Source organism: Elgaria multicarinata, chromosome 18 (genome assembly GCF_023053635.1).
Source record: "Elgaria multicarinata webbii isolate HBS135686 ecotype San Diego chromosome 18, rElgMul1.1.pri, whole genome shotgun sequence".
Taxonomy (NCBI): Eukaryota; Metazoa; Chordata; class Lepidosauria; order Squamata; family Anguidae; genus Elgaria; species Elgaria multicarinata.
This window is the reverse complement of record NC_086188.1, coordinates 19,385,273-19,402,800: the sequence shown is the minus strand read 5'-3', so window position 1 is coordinate 19,402,800 and position 17,528 is coordinate 19,385,273. Positions and strand designations below refer to the sequence as shown.

The 17,528-nt window shown below is 46.7% G+C and overlaps 2 protein-coding genes across 2 annotated transcripts in view; one reads left to right on the top strand and one right to left on the bottom strand.

Annotated features, from left to right (window-relative positions):
- The window catches only part of SF3A1 (splicing factor 3a subunit 1), a 418,137-nt gene that overhangs the window by 257,446 nt on the left and 143,163 nt on the right, over positions 1-17,528 (top strand). The window lies entirely within an intron of this gene.
- MTFP1 (mitochondrial fission process 1) lies at positions 951-15,683 on the bottom strand. The gene is made up of 4 exons (XM_063143771.1): positions 15,608-15,683; positions 10,542-10,669; positions 8,688-8,920; positions 951-2,532 (listed from the first exon to the last, which is right to left on the bottom strand). The coding sequence occupies exons 1-4, from the start codon at positions 15,681-15,683 to the stop codon at positions 2,457-2,459; spliced, it is 513 nt and encodes a 170-aa protein (XP_062999841.1). The 3' UTR covers positions 951-2,456.

Sequence of the window (17,528 nt, the reverse complement as noted above, 5' to 3'; positions counted from 1 at the left end):
TACAGATGAAAAAAATGCAATCAATAAACTATTTGGGGGTGTGTGTAACCTTTCAAGTTACCAGTTACACTGATTTCCCAGAGACATCTCTGACTTTTCTAAGAAATGAGGTGAATTTGGTTTATTTTTGGCTGTTCTGCTAGCTTTAGCATTTTGTCCCATGAATGAAATTTAATAGGGATAAATGCCAAGTTCTACATGTAGGAAATAGAAACCAAATGCACAGTTACAAGATGGGGGGATACTTGGCTCAGCAATACTACAAACGAGAAGGATCTTGGAATGATTATAGATCACAAGCTGAATATGAGCCAACAGTACGATATGGCTGCGAGAAAGGCAAATGCTATTTTGGGCTGCATTAATGGTCGTATAGCTTCCAAATCACGTGAGGTACTGGTTCCTCTCTATTCAGCCCTGGTTTGGCCTCATCTAGAGTATTGCGTCCAGTTCTGGGCTCCACAATTCAAGATGGACGCAGACAAGCTGGAGCGTGTTCAGAGGAGGGCAACCAGGATGATCAGGGGTCTGGAAACAAAGCCCTATGAGGAGGGACTGAAAGAACTGGGCATGTTTAGCCTGGAGAAGAGAAGACTGAGGGGAGACATGAGAGCACTCTTCAAATACTTAAAAGGTTGTCCCACAGAGGAGGGCCAGAATCTCTTCTCGATCCTCCCAGAGTGCAGGACACGGAATAACGGGCTCAAGTTAAAGGAAGCCAGATTCCAGCTGGACATCAGGAAAAACGTCCTGACTGTTAGAGCAGTACGACAATGGAACCAGTTACCTAGGGAGGTTGTGGTCTCTCCCACACTAGAGGCCTTCAAGAGGCAGCTGGACAACCATCTGTCAGGGATGCTTTAGGGTGGATTCCTGCATTGAGCAGGGAGTTGGACTCGATGGCCTTGTATGTCCCTTCCAACTCTGCTATTCTATGATTCTATGATCAGTGCCACATTCAATCAGTGGCTCTCTTGAGTAAAACTACAGCTGTCCGTGATTTTAATGCAAAGTCCTCATAGCTTTGGTCAAGCTAGACAAAATCTTTCTTCTCTGAACCATAAAAAAGAGCACCGTCATGGCTGATATAACACCTGAATTATTAATTAAATCTCTTGACTGCTAATTTAGCTTTCTAATCCAATGGCATCCTTTTTTTCTTAATTTGAGTCTCTAACTTTAAAACAACAACAACAACAACAACAACAGTATTTTCCATCCATCGCTTCATTTTGTAACCATTATCCTTGTAAATAACTGATGTACAATTTAATCTAATAAATGTGCTAACTTTTAAACTGAGCTGGGTTATAACCTCCTTAGATAGCCGCTTCAAAGCCTAAAAACTGGATTCTAGTGCACACGTAGCACATGAAACCTATATTCAGATTCTCACAGAAAACAGCCACCAGCTATATTTAACTCTCTTGCCCAAGTAACGGAACTTAAATATTGGTTAGATTAGTGCTTACAGTACTTACACACCACACAGACAACGTCCCTGTGGTGTTCTTGACCCTGGTAGAGTTGCCAGTTCTTTCTTTTATCCATCAATGATATATAAGGTTTGACTACCTAGTTGTCAATGTTTCTAATTTAATTAAATGCTATCACTGGGTAGGTTTGACACGCTGGTATGTCAGATAAGAAATATACCAGTATTTAAGAATGGACTGTGAAGTTCTTTGAACACTCAAAGCTGCCATGTCAATTGCTGAGAGGTATCATTAGCTGTGCAAACGATCACGCGAACTGCTCAGGCAGAAATTCAGATTTAAAGTGACGCTTTTTAAATTACTGTCATTCTTATTAAGCCAGGTAGTAGAGAAGTACAGTAGCTCTAAGCAGCTACCACCAGGGAAGGGCTGGTGAGGTTTCCAGCTGAACAGCAGTAACAGCAGCTACCCAGAATCAACGCTTAAGTTGCAGTAGTTAGTGCAATTAGCAACCCAGACATTGGGATTTCACAGTGCAGAAAAAATGATCACTCTTTCAGTACTCTTGTCCACATTGCTGCTGGGAACCGCTGTCATTAGATCTACATTTGTCACAGGAGCAATTCTGAATTTACTACTATTGAGTAAGGATCCATTCTTTGAAATAAAGGACAATTGCTATGCCTAAGGAAATCTCAGACCCACTGTCTGGTAGCCAGTACAGGAATGAAATCTAAAGGGATTTCTTGACATCGCACACAGTCCCATTGACCCATTAGAAGATTCCCCACCCACCCAAGTTCCCCCATTCTCCACTTAGGATTTTAGCACAGGTCCTGAGGTGCCCAGAAGACGAATCCCTGCTTTGACGCCCACACCCTCCCAGCGATAAGCAGGACGGGTGAGGCAGGGGCCTTTTCCAGGTCCCACGACGTTGGATTTCAAAGTCCAGCCTGAAGAGAGAGGTAGAGGCCACCATGTGTGGATGACTCCAGGACTGTGAAGGGTGCGGGGGCCAACTCAGAAGGAAGAGGGGGGATTCTCGTCTGTCTTGTAGAGTTTGCGAAGACTGGAGTCCATCAGGAAATCCACTGACCTGCAGAATATGCAAGGAGGAGTTAAGAGAGAGGACAGGCAAAATGGTATTTCTGTTTCCCTGAAATTTCTCCACCGGTATGGCTTTCTCTCTAGAAAATATCCATACTCAACCACAAATTCTAGGGCATGGGAGCACAATTGTCATCTACAAGGTGCTTTCATGTAACTTTCAAATCAGGGCTGGGCAATATTTGGCCCCTGCTGCCTGCCCCCCCCCCTCAATGTGGCCCCTGCTGCCTGTCCCCATCAAAAGTTTTTTTTTTTAAAGGGTTTTACTGGGGGGGGGGAAATACACCTGGAGCATTAGGGAGGACCAAAAAAGGTGAAACTGAGCTTGTTTACAAGCTAGATTCCCGTCTTCAGGTCTGCTTAAACACCTGTACTGTAGGAGCAAGGCATACATCAATCAGGACGGAGTTACACAGCGCTGGGACCACCACTGAAAAGGCCTTTTCTTTTTCGTGTTCACATGCCTGGTACACAAGCAGCACCTTTAATGTAGATCTTAATGCACAGGCAAGAGCGTACAAGTGGAGGCAATCCTTTAGGTAACTTCATCCCAAACTAGTTAGATAACTTGATCCATTAGAATAGACAATCTTCAACCCCAGAACTTTGAATTGGGTCCAGAAATGTACTGGCAAGTGGTGCAAAAAGCGTTGTTACATGTTCAAACTTTCCGGCCCCTACCAGCATCAAAGCAGTTCCTTTTTAAAAAAATTTTTTTAATGTTATTATTGCATTTATATCCTGCTTTTTTTCCTCCAAAGAACCCAAAGCGGTGTACATAATCCTCCTCCTCTCCATTTTATCCTCACAACAACAACCCTGTGAGGTAGGTTGGGCTGAGTCTGTGACTGGCCCAAAGTCACCCAGTGGGTTTCCATGGCTGGGTGAGGACTAGAACCCGGATCTCCCGACTCCCAGTCCTATACTTTAGCCACTACACCACACTGCCATGTTCCAGGGCAGCCCCAGACAAAGCGCATTAAAGTAGCCAAGTTTGGAGGGATCTAAAACAAGGGTAAATGTGGTTCAGGGCATTTTATTTTCCCAAGCTTTTACTCTTTGATGGGTGTTAATTTTTCCTGTGAATGTTTTGCAGTGCTGTTTTTAACTTCATTTACTATTTGTTTTATTTATTTATTTATTTATTTTTTTAGAATATTTATATACCGCTCCCCATTGAAAAATTTCGGAGCGGTGTACAAGATAAAATGAAAATAAAAACAGAATAAAAACAGTTAAAACAAAATTTAAAAGAAGCAATAACAGTAATCCAAGGCTGCATGTTAAAGAAAGGCTTCTTGGAATAAAAATGTTTTCAGGAGGCGCCGAAAGGAGTACAAGGTTGGCGCCTGCCTGACCTCCAGAGGCAGGGAGTTCCACAGGAGGGGGGCCACCACGCTGAAGGCGCTTCCCCTGGTGGATTCCAATCAGAGGGTGGATCTAGGTGGAACCACCAGGAGCAGGCCCTCGGATGACCTCAGTGACTGGGCAGGTTGGTAAGGGAGAAGGCGCTCTCTCAGGTATCCTGGTCCCAAGTTGTTTAGGGCTTTGTACACAAGTACAAGAACCTTCAACCTGGCCCGGTAGCGAATAGGCAGCCAGTGCAGTTCCCTCAGCAGAGGAGTTACATGCTGGAAAGGGGCAGTTCCAGACAACAGCCGAGCTGCAGCATTCTGCACTAACTCCAGCTTCCGGAGCAGCTTCAAGGGCAGCCCCACGTAGAGCACGTTGCAGTAATCCAATCTTGAGGTTACCAATGCCTGTACCACCGTGATCAAGCTATCCCTGTCCAGGAGAGGCCGTAGTTGGCGAACCAACCGAAGATGGTAAAAGGCACTCCGAGCCGTGGCGGCCACTTGAGCCTCCAACGACAGAAATGGGTCTAAGAGTACCCCCAAACTACGAACCTGTTCTTTCAGAGGCAGTGCAACCCCATCCAGAACAGGCCATGAGCCTGTCTCCCGGACTCGGGAACCACTCACCCACAGGGCCTCCGTATTGTTTTACTATTTGTCTGAGGGCCAAATTCCATTTTGAAGCAGCTCCAGGGGGCCACATCCTGGCGTTGGATGGGACTGAAGGCAAAGGAAGTGGCGCTAAAGACAAAAGGATTGGGGCCAAAATAACAAAAATGGGCCTGTTCAGGCGACACACTACGCCATAGTTAGGCTACTAATGCTTTGGCAGCAAAATGTTAGTGAGCGTGCTTAAACCATGGTTATGTAGCCATCATGGTTGGGAATGGTTCCCACGACACGCCAAGCCATAACGTTTAGCTCAAAATGCTTAACCACTGTGGCTTAATGTGTTGTCTGAACAGGGTTATATTTTAGTTTAAAGCTCTTGGTGCCAGTAACTAAGGCTTAGGAGAGGCATTTTTAACCTTTGTAAACTGCCCAGACAGCTTCGGGCAGTATATAATAATAATAATAATAATAATAATAATAATAATAATAATAATAATATCATCATCATAGAAGAGCAGAGTTGGAAGGGGCCTACAAGGCCATCGAGTCCAACCCCCTGCTCAATGCAGGAATCCACCCTACAGCATCCCTGACAGATGCTTGTCCATTATTATTATTACTAGCATGATACCCGTTGAAAAATCAACGGCTTTATTTATGGCTGTTTAATGTGTCCCATTGGCATTTGTAGGATGATGATAGAAAAGGTGGTCATTTTCGCGGGTCTTTTGCAATTTCAGATTTTTTCGGAAAACCCCCATTTTGGGACCCCCATGGGAATTTTCAGTCACCGTGTGGGTCAGGGGCTAGCTGCATGCAAACTTTCAGCCTTCTAGTCTTTGAGAAATTTTTGTTCATTTTTTTTGGCACCGCCCCATTCCGCCCCCCCCCCCCCAGTGAATTCTTGATTCCAAACTGCCCAGATAGGTTTTCTTAAAAGGGAGTCAATGAATACAAAGTATGAACTCTTTACAACAATGGAAAAGACTCCTTTTGCAATTTCAGATTTTTTCGGAACCCCCCCCCCTTTTTGGGGACCCCCGTGGGAATTTTCGGTCACCAAGTATTCCTGCATCCTTGCGGGTCAGGGGCTACCTGCATGCAAACTTTCAGCCTCCTAAGCCTTCTAGTCTTTGAGATATTTTTGTCTGGACAGAGGACAGAGGAACTGGCTATTATATATAGGAATAATAATAATAATAATAATAATAATAATAATAATAATAATAATAATAATAATAATAATAATTTCAATCTTTTAGAATTTGGGAAAAATGCAAAAACGAAACAAAAAACCAAGCAAACCACTCCTGATTTATTATGTCTTTACGATTCGTTGCAAACTGCTCTAGAAATGTTTAATTGAAGGATGGCATAAAACGTTTTAAATAAAATGACATCACTTAGGAGATAATTCCTTCTTGGTCCCATATACTGTGATTACTCAGAGCTTGAGCATGAACGAAACACAAAGTGAAGAAAGATGCACAGGCAGGCAAACACGGGTAGGTTCTGTGAAGAAGGGCTGAATTCCTTCAGAGTGGAAATAATTTGAGGGTTATTGGCGGAACTGGAGCAAAACCGGATTTGCCGGAGTCGAACAGCAGGGGGCATCCACGAGTTCGGAAAAACAGCAAAGGTGGATCAATAAGTCATGACATTCCAGATCAAATGGAAGAAAACATGATGCTGCTATGCGGAAAAGCTTATTTATAGCTGGACTAGATTCTTGGCTAAGGAATTTTTTTTGTAGTCATATATTTTATTGAAGGGAATGCAGACATACAGTTTCAATTAGAAACGTGACACCGAGTTTCGGTCCTATTGTGAAAATTAGGGTTCCAGTGTGATGTAAGCCATTTTTGGAGAAACTTTTCCTTGGTTCCTCTAGAAGGTGGGTATGGAACCTCAGGCCTGGGGGGTTCCCCAAATGGCCACCCCCCTCCTCTTCACCCCCCGCCCTCTTCAAACTACTGATCGTTTGTGGTTTTCTGACTTTTGTGCAGTGTTCCAGCCTCTAAAAGGTTGAAACGACTCACCTTAATTTACTGGCAGTGAGAGCTTTAAGCTAAAATATGCTGGGATTTTGGATTTTGGGGCACGGGGTTTTGCCCTGCCCCAGCCACCACTAGAGTGTGGAATTTGGCCCCTGCTCCAGAATATGTTTCTGCATCCTTGCTCTAGAACAGCCTTCCTCAACCTGGGGCGCTCCAGATGTGTTGGACTGCATCTCCCAGAATGCCCCAGCTGGCTGGGGCATTCTGGGAGATGCAGTCCAACACATCTAGAGCGCCCCAGGTTGAGGAAGGCTGTTCTAGAGCATGCTTACTTAAAAAGGAGCAGTCCAAGCAAGCTTATATCAAATTGTTATAAACAGGGTATTTGGTGACTTCTAATAAGAGGCATATTATGTTTCAATTTTGTATATGAGCCAGTGTGGTGTAGTGGCTAAAGTGTTGGACCGAGAGTCGGGAGATCCGGATTCTAGTCCTCACTCGGCCATGGAAACCCACTGGGTGACTTTGGGCCAGTCACAGACTCTCAGCCCAACCCACCTCACAGGGTTGTTGTTGTTGTGAGGATAAAGTGGAGAGGAGGATTATGTACGCCGCCTTGGGTTCCTTGGAGGAAAAAAGGTGGGATATAAATGTAATAAATAAATAAATAAATATTATTCGCATTTGCTATTATTCAATATATTACCCTTTACTGATTTGATGTTCACAAGTAAGTAACCATTTCTAGGTCATTATCCTAACCAATAACACACGCACACACACACATATATATTCCAAAAGTACTACTATGGGATGAGAAGAATATTGTTGCTTGTTCGTTCTTGAACTTTCTCAAGACCTAGTTCACAACAGACGTACAGGATCAGAAGATGTGAAAGTGATCCCATCTGGTAGAACACATGGTTAAAATACAAGCCAAGCGTTTCAAGGTCTCTGGACCCGGGAGGTCTCAGACTTGGTTACAATCCCCTCAGAAGCTCAGACTGTAAAGTTCAGACTTGCCACTGGCCATACTGACTGGGAATGATGGGATTTGTAGTCCAATACATCTAGGGGTGTTTTTTTTTCTAGTGTTCAATATGGGGGTGAAGATTCAGGCTTCTCTTATAGGACTTATTTATTTTAATCTCGCTTCCTAAATGTATAGTTCGTTTCCTAATCAAAGCTCTTGGGCTCCTGTAAAGAATTTGAGATTGTAACCTCAACTCTAAAGAGCCAGGGACTCTCATGGGATGATGATGATGATGATGATGACGACGACGACGACGACGACAGCAACTACAACCACGGAAAGGGATGTGAAGAGCTTTGAACACCACTCTAAAGCACTAACGTAATTATTAGATGCCTTTTCTGTTTTGTGATTTATATAAGATTTGAAATGCTTGCAATTATTATTATTATTATTATTATTATTATTATTATTATTATTATTATTATTATCCACCTTTTCCCCAATACTGGGACTCAAGGCGGCTTTACAAAATTGAAACATATACAATTAAGACTTATAAATAGAAATATACAAACATTAAAATAGAAATAAACCAACAGTAATATTAAAACATTTTTAAAAAATTAAAAGGCAAATAAAAAAACCCCAACACATTAACAGAAGTCCATTTAAGGTCAAACTCCATAGTTCAGTTGATGCCAATCATGAAACGCCAACGTACTGCGTAGTTTAGCTTCAGCATGAAATCGTAAGGCTGCGTTCCCCACCCTGGTACAGTACGGATGCGTTGCACTACAACTCCCACAATCCCCAGCCAACATGGCCATTGTCCATCCTTGCTGAGGATTGTGGGAACTGCAGTCCAACACGATCTGGATGGTACCAGGATGGGGAAGGCTGCTATAAGCGGCATATTTTATTTAGTTATTTAGTTATTACATTTATATCCCGCCTTTTTTCCTCCAAGGAGGCGTACATAATCCTCCTCCTCTCCGTGTTATCCTCACAACAACGACCCTGTGAGGTGGGTTGTGCTGAGAGTCTGTGACTGGCCCAAAGTCACCCAGTGGGTTTCCATGGCTGAGCGGGGACTAGAACCCAGATCTTCCGACTCCCAGCCTGACCCTTTAGCCACTACACCACATATGACTCAGATCCACACCATACCCTGGTTTGAACCTCAAGCAGCTGCAACGGCTCGTACCTGTCGATGGGTTTGATGATGAAGGGAATTGCCGAGAGACCGACGGCTGTGGTTGCCCACTTCCTGACTGAGACGGGCCAGCGGGTCATACTGCCCATGAGGTAGAGGGAGGCTGCACAGACGCGGTTAATGGTGAAACCGGGAATGACCACGGAAGCCAGAGCCTGCCATACGAATGTGTCCACAACGGCCACCGCTGCCCGTGTGGTCCGCCCTTCCTCCTGCGGCGTTGTCTGTCAATCATTGAAAAATACCGTGAACGACCCTGGCCTTCACGGTGGCGAGCCATTTTTACAACACAGCAAAACCGAATGCTCTTATGGTTTACGAAAACAAAACATTCCCCTCCAAATCTATAGAGGGGTTCTTTCCCTGTTTTTCTGTCGTAAATCCTCTGGAAGCTACTTTTATACCACAATGGAATATTTGTCCAGCTAGACTGGTATTGTTTCATCTGATCAGCAGTGGTTTTCCAGGATAGTTTGGATGGCTTTAAAAGGGGGTTGGATAAATTCCCGCAGGAGAAGGCTATCCATGGCTTGATAGCTGTGTGCTATCTTCAGTATTCGAGGCAGAAAGCCTGTGTGCACCAGTTGCTGGGGAACATGGGTGGGAGGGTGCTGTGGCACCACGTCCTGCCTTGCTGGTCCCCGGCCGATGGCTGTTTGGCCACTGTGTGAACAGAGTGCTGGACTAGATGGACCCTTGGTCTGATCCAGCACGGCACTTCTGATGCTCTTATGATATTCACCAACAGATCTTTTCAACCCAGAGGTGGGGAATCTCTTTTAGCCCAAGCGCCAAATTTAATTTTGAAGAAACTCTCAGAGGCCACTTCCTGTTGATGGGCCAAAGGGAGTATGGTCAAAACACACACAAAAACCAGCATATTGTGACATCATGTTTTCAAAAAAACCTGAATAAAATAAAACTCAGTGGAGGTGGGCTCCAAGAGACGTGTCCATGGGTACACTGGTGCTCATGAGCACCATGCTGGAGGCCCCAGAGGTGTCATGTCTAACCCTACTGCCCCTGTTTTGGGAGAAGATGTTTCAGGTAATCAATCAGAATCTGATTCAGAACTAGAAGACGCAGCGCCAGACACCAGCCAGGCTGTACCAGTGGGGGAGGAAGCTCTCACGGGCGATTCCCCAGGACACGGAATAACGGGCTCAAGTTAAAGGAAGCCAGATTCCAGCTGGACATCAGGAAAAACTTCCTGACTGTTAGAGCAGTACGACAACGGAACCAGTTACCTAGGGAGGTTGTGGGCTCTCCCACACTAGAGGCCTTCAAGAGGCAGCTGGACAACCATCTGTCAGGGATGCTTTAGGGTGGATTCCTGCATTGAGCAGGGGGTTGGACTCGATGGCCTTGTAGGCCCCTTCCAACTCTGCTATTCTATGATTCTATGAGTCAGCCCTCTCCAGAGCTCATCTCCTCAAGGCCAAATCCTACACACTCGGTGGGAAGTGAGCCTTCTTCCGGAAGTGAGGGTCCCGACAAGCTAGCTGATGCTAGGGTCCGCCAGAAGCTCAAACACACGAGGCAGAAGGAAGGTGTGAGAAAGTCGGTTCAATTACGCCAGAACCTGCCTCCGCACCAAGCGCTCTGAAGTTACGGGCATTTGGGAAGTGGCTTCCTGTTCTTCTTGAACGGACAATTGTCTTGCTTAGTTTGCATAGTTTTGCCTAGGGGGACGTTTCTAAGAGGTTAGACTCTATACAAGTAGAAGAGACGTTTGTTGCTTAATAAAATCTTTGTGGATTACTTCGCAAGCCTCATCATTTGCCTCCCATCAAAAGCAGGAGCGTTCTGAGAAACTCGACAAGAGGGTACATCCAATATACTCACAGCAGCTGCCTTCTTGCCTTTATCCACAGCATCTGCTGTCACGTAGGCAGTTGCCAGTCCATAGCTCGCCCAGACCAACGAGACCGGCACGATAGCCCTGAAGGACTCCCCGACCTCATTAGCGTAACCTGCAACACCAAAGGTCAAAGGTCAGCAGGGGCATCACTCCTCCTCCGACAATATCAAGCTCCACCCCTTGGCTGTTTCTGCAAAAAGGACCAACAGATGTGTCCCCAACCAGCCAGGGCAAAACCAGCCTGCTCTGTCATGCCGCCATTTTGTCTTCGTATTCCAATGCTTGATCAAACTGAACAATGGCCATTTGGGCTCATTTAGCCCCTACGAATCCTAAACCACAAGATCTTGCATGTAAAAATAAATAAATAAAAACAAAGAAACTTGACTATGCCTTTTTATAAAAAAAAACACCCCCGTGATTGGCTGAGCTGCTGTGAGGTCACAGGACGCTTGTAAACATCTTAGGTGCTGAGGGATAATGCCAAGGAATGTTTAATTAAAGCTGCTGCGAGGGAAGGGTGAGATGGGCAGGTGGGCAGACAACCTGGTGCCCTCCAGATGTTTTAGACTACAATTCCAATAAATCCCAGATAGCATGGCCAATAGTCAGGGATTGTGGGAGCTGTAGTTCAAAACATCTGGAGGACACTTGGTTACCTACCCCTGTGTCCTATTCATGGGGAAAGTATTGGAGCTGAATTTGATTTTGTAAAGTTTTTAGTATCAGCCAAACTGGATCATGTTTAACAGGGTTGAGGCACCACCTCTCAGACTAAGCACATCCTTAAAAATTACCAGGCTGAACGAAGCCCATGATCCATCTATTTCCCTTATTTATTTAGTACATTTATACCTCCGTCTTTCTTCCCAGGCACTGCAAGGACAAGGTTGTTGCAAGGACAACATGAAGAACAGGAGCAGGGAGAGGAACTTTATACACTACCGTGAGCGCCTTCAGAGGAAGGAAGAGATAAAAATATAATGATTACGTTAAATTAACCTGCTGTCTCTAACCTCCAAAGTTTCACCTCCATCGTCAGTTTCGCTCCCATGTGCTTTTACTGAAGCAGCTGTTCCCACTGGATTATATTTAGCTGCGCGGCACAAGGGGTGGTAACGCAACCTCTTTGTGCTGCTCGATACCCTTCAGGGAGCAGCCGCCACCTCCTGTCCTAGCACAGACCTTCCCAGGATCCAGAGGGAGTCACCTTGGGGTCAGCCTTCCAACCAACGTAGCAGGAACGTCCCAATGAGTGCAGTTTTCCCATGGGCTCCTGCTTCTCAAATTTCCCTGATCAGAATAAAATGTTTAAGCTGTCCCATTTCATTCTTGCAACCCCACCCCCAATTCCCCTGGCTTTTTACTGCAAGTTCCATGGTCTTCTGGAGCTGCCTGGGGCTCTGCCCATTATGTTCCATGCCAAAGCCGGTTAAGTCTCTTCTCGATCATCCCAGAATACAGAATAATGGGCTCAAGTGACAGGAAGCCAGATTCCGGCTGGACATCAGGAAAAACGTCCTGACTGTTAGAGCAGTACGACAATGGAACCAATGACCTAGGGAGGCCATGGGCTCTCCCACCCTAGAGGTCTTCAAGAGGCAGCTAGACAGCCATCGGTCAGGGATGCTTTAAGGTGGATTCCTGCATTCAGCAGCGGGTTGGACGTGATGGCCTTGTAGGCCCCTTCCAACTCTACTATTCTATGATTCTATGATAAGTTCGATGCCAAAGCTTCCTACCACATTCAGTTGTCTGAAGCCTTCACCTAAGGCTTTCTTTAAAAACAAAGAGCGAACACCAAATAGAGATACAGAGCTTTCTCACACCAGGGTTATACTGTGCAATCACTGCGCATTGCATGCAAAGGACTCAGAAGTTTTCCACCTTATAATCTGCTTTGACTGTGAAGTACTCCCATGCATCCTGCTTTAATTGTGCTATAAAGCCAAAAGACCTGACCTATTTTGGTACTACTTTTGGAGCATATCATTTGTTGTTTTCCGAGCGGCCACTGGTGCGCAGGAGCAGGTTTAAAGAAAAATTAAACAAATGCTTACATCTGCGTAAGCTTTAAAGCTAAAGACATCAAAATTGGCACAGTAATAGATATTAAGGAGAGCTTTAAGCATACCAAATTTGAATCCGATTGGGTCATGCATTGATTTTTTAATGATTTTTTTACATTTCCCCCCCTTCAAACCCTTTGCAAAGCGCTGCCTCCCGGGGTGTGATTAAGCAACAACAGATAATTCGAGGGAAACAGGTACGTGGGATGAAGCTAACAGAGGCCCATGTCTCCAGTGGAAGACTATCATGAAGTGAGAGGGAAGGGGTGTCTTCTTTTTTAGGAAAAAAACCAAACTCTTTAAGAATATATTATTCTTAAAGAGCAAGGATGCGGAGCAATTCAGCGCCCAAAGGGGCTTTTTAACTCATGCCCCACCTGAGGATTTTAACAAGGAAATTGCTGGACGAGGGAGAAGTAAGAAGCCTCCTTCCTGCTCACTCCAGGCTTTACTGGAGATTGCTGGCCTCTGCAACTATATTGTCTGAAAACACATACTGGAGTGGGGTAAGGGAGATTTCACATGCTAAGACTATCACATGTAGCTTGGCTTGCACCATGGGTCTCTTCCCTCTGCCCCACTGCAGCACGGATTGAGGGGGAAGCTTTGGAGGTAGGCGCTCCCAGCTGATGGGCCTGTGGCCGCAGGCTCACCTGGTAGCCGCAGCTGCGTCTTGGTAGCCGCCACCGATTTCAATTTCCCACAAGGGCCTAGCAATATATGGGAGAGTCTGTTGTGACTTCTCCCTGCCTGTGTGCTTCTATCAGGGGATGCGCAGGGAATGCTCAGACTGGCTCTTGCCACTGCTCAAAGGACAAGAACCACTGGAACAAGTTGCACAAAACTAGGGTGACCCTATGAAAAGGAGGACAGGGCTCCTGTATCTTTAACAGTTGTATTGAAAAGGGAATTTCAGCAGGTGTCATTTGTATATATGGAGAACCTGGTGAAATTCCCTCTTCATCACAAAAGTTAAAGCTGCAGGTGCCCTGCCCTCTTTTAAATCTGGTCACTCTAGTATAGCTCCTGCACTTTAACTGTTGTGATGAAGAGGGAATTTCACCAGGTTCTCCATATATATAAATGACACCTGCTGAAATTCCCTTTTCTATGCAACTGTTAAAGATACAGGAGCCCAGTCCTCCTTTTCATAGGGTCACCCTACACAAAACCAATCTAGGCCAAATCCTGCGCATGGTAGCAGATGCTCAGAGGTCAGACATGCCACCATGTGAGAAAAGATATTTACATATCTATTTCAGTGGGAACCCACCTTTCCTTAAGGGAACTCAAGGTTGCATACCGGCTTATCTCCCTTCACCCAAGACCATTTATTTATTATTAATATTTATATCACAGCTTTTATCCTCTTCCAAGGAACCCAAGGCTTCCATAATCTCCCCTCTCCATTTTATCCTCACAACAACCCTGTGAGGCAGGTTAGGCTGAGAGCTGGTAAACGGCCCAAGGTCACCCAGCAACCTTCATGTCTGAACAGGGATTTGGACCTGGGTCTCTCCAGTCCTAGCTCAATGCTCTTAAGCACTACACCACATTGGCTCTTATATGAATAAGCTGAATGTAAACCCCCTTCAAACTAGGGTGACCATACGGAAAAGAGGACAGGGCTCCTGTAGCTTTAACAGTTGTAGTTTAAAATAATAAAAAAAGAAAATGGAAAAAAAAAGAGTTGTAGAGAAAAGGTAATTTCAGCAGGTGTCCTTTGTATGCCGCACGTGGTGAAATTCCCTCTTCATCACAACAGTTAAAACTGCAGGAGCCCTGCCCTCTTTTGTATCTGGTCACTCTAGTACAGCTCCTGCAGCTTTAACTGTTGCGATGAAGAGGGAATTTCACCACGTGCGGCATGCATACAAATGCCACCTGATGAAATTCCCTTTTCAATACAACTGCTAAGGACATAAGAGCCCTGTCCTCCTTTCTATATGGCCACCCTAACTTTACTGTATGTAATATGTCATTTGGCCTTCAAACTCAAGCCCCCTGCCTCAATACCTCCACTTGCTTAGGGAATGTAGCCTTCCCATACCGTTCTTTCAGAATCTCAGGCTTCCTGAAGTTTCTCAGGACACTCGGATACCTACGAGAACACTTACCGTATGTCAATTTTGAGCCAACAACCCTGGGTTGTTGTTGTTTTTAAACCCTAGGTTATTTGAACATGGCAGCCTGATCATTCCTGGATTGTTTATCACAATGTGCAAACCAGAAACTCTGGCTTGTCCCTCCTGGGACTCTGGATTCCTGGTTTGCACATTATGCAAACAGCCCAGGGATGAAGCATCCCTGGGTTGTTTAGCTGCTCTTGTTCACAATGGGAGACTCGCTGGTTCACAAGGACCCAAGATATTAAAAAAGATATTTTTAAAAAATGTGTAAACTGGGCCATCATGCATAAGCTTTAGGGAAATTGAGTGCCGACTCCAGTCCACGAAAAAGTTGGTGCCATAATAACTATGTCAGCTTTAAGGTACTACAAGACTCCTTGTTGTTTCTGCAGCCAAACAGACTAATCCAACTTCCCTCTGGAAGCTCTTGTACAGGGAACTCAGACAATTCCAAGTGTGGGAATGCAACCCACACATAATTCCTTCCTCCTACCCTCAGCCTCGCGGTGTCTGCGGCATGTAAGGAGGAAGCTTGCCAACTTCCTTCCTTGTCAGAGCTGCCCTGCCTTGAGGAGCAGCGCGCGCCAGCTGTCACCGGGAGAAGCTTCACCTGCGGGACGGATGCCTGCCGTGTAACGGTTAAAGGCGCAGGAGCCCTTGCCGGGAGGAAGCTGGCGAAGCAAGTGCAGCTGGAGGCCGCGGGGCTGACTCCGGAGTAAGCGCGTTCCGCGGGAGGGATCGCACGGGAGTCAGTCCCGCTGGAGGCGGCTGATGCTGCCCCGGCGCAGCTTGCGGAGGAGCCTTGCCCCGGCGCAGCTTGCGGAGGAGCCTTGCCCCGCGCAGCTCACTCACCCAGGTAGCGCACCCACGTGTCCCGGTAAAGGTCGGCCGGGGGCGGCGGGGGCTCCTCCTTGGCTCGCGCGGCCATGGCGGGCTGCTCGGCGCCGAGGGCAGGAGCGGGAGGAAGCGTCCCAGGCCGGCTAGCCGAGGCCCGGAGCCCTCCTCGAGGCGCACCGCCGCATGGCACCGCTGGGCGGCCCACGGCCAATGGCGGCCCGCGAACCGGAGCCCGGCCGGGGGAGCCGCCTTCCTACTGGCCGCCTGCCGGGGGAGAGGGCGGGGAGAGGCGGCCCAGGCGGCGGAGGCGGAGGCGGAGGGGAGCGGGAGGAGGCCGCCCGGCCCGGCCTGCCTGCCAAACCTCCTCGCTCTCCGTGCCAGCAGCGCGCAGCCGAGGCTGCCGGGTGCCTCCTGGGTGGCTTTGCCTCCCCCGGCCTCCCATCCGGGCCCAAACGCTCTCTGAGGGTCTTCCCAGCATCCCGACAGGCAGAAATTCAGCAGGTGACCTGCTGAATTTCTGCCTGTCGGGATGCTGGGAAGACCCTCAGAGAGCGATTGGGCCCGGATGGGCAGGGCCGGTGCCAGACTATTTTGCACCCTAGGCAAGGTGAGCTACTTGCGTGCGCGCGCGCACACACACACACACACACCAAAATTGCTAACTTCGATTCAGCTGTTCAAGAAGCGTTTCTGAACTATTATACTTTCCTTTTATTATGTTTTTTCTAATTTGTATAAAACCGTGACCCTTAAAGGGCAATACTGCGCCCCTCTGAAGTCTGCGCCCTAGGCGGCTGCCTAGTTGGGCTAATGGTAGCGCCGGCCCTGCCCGTCACAGCTCCAAACTTGAACTTCTCATTCTTCACTCCAATTTTTCTGGAGCAGAACTGGTACCAGGAACTGGCGAACCGGGGCTTCGAGCCACTGACACAACGGGTGCAGAAATCCAGCAGACGAAGTGTCCCGTCCCTCGACCCAGTTCTTTATCTCCAAGTGTCAACTTCTTATTGATTTTCTGCAGGCATGCAGGCTCAGTGCTAAAACATGGCCAGCCGAGGCTGCGTGCCAAACGACAGACAGAAATTCAATTCAATTGTTATTTAGTATGGTCGCAGACCAGCAAAATCAATATATAACATGCAAAGGATAGATAAAAAGTGACATAGCAACCAAATACAGCTTGGTGAAGTTCCTTCTCTCAGGAGGATGGCAATGTTATTTTTCTAATTTGCATTGAGGGGATAATCATAGAATAGCAGAGTTGGAAAGTGCCTACAAGGCCATCTAGTCCAACCCCCTGCTCCATGCAGGAATCCACCCTAAAGCATCCCTGACAGATGGTTGTCCAGCTGCCTCTTGAAGGCCTCTAGTGTGGGAGAGCTGACGGCCTCCCGAGGTCATTGGTTCCATTGTCGTACTGCCTGATATCCAGCCGGAACTTCCTGATGTCCAGCCGGAATCTGGCTTCCTTTAACTTGAGCCCGTTATTCCGTGTCCTGCACTCAGGGAGGATCGAGAAGAGATCCTGGCCCTCCTCTGTGTGACAACCTTTTAAGTATTTGAAGAGTGCTCTCATGTCTCCCCTCAATCGTCTCTTCTCCAGGCTAAACATGCCCAGTTCTTTCAGTCTCTCTTCATAGGGCTTTATTTCCAGACCCCTGATCATCCTGGTTGCCCTCCTCTGAACACGCTCCAGCTTGTCTGCCTCCTTCTTGAATTGTGGAGCCCAGAACTGTACGCAATAACTTAGAGACCCTTTCAGTAATATGGGAGGACACATCCCTTAAACAAATCAAGACCAAAGTTAGGAGGTTGCATCAAGAAAAGGCTGTTAATAATGGGAAGATTAACTTCTTTCTGCATTCCTCATACATGTCACAATGCAAAACGACACATTCGACAGATTCTATTGCTCCGGAGCCACAGGGACAGATCC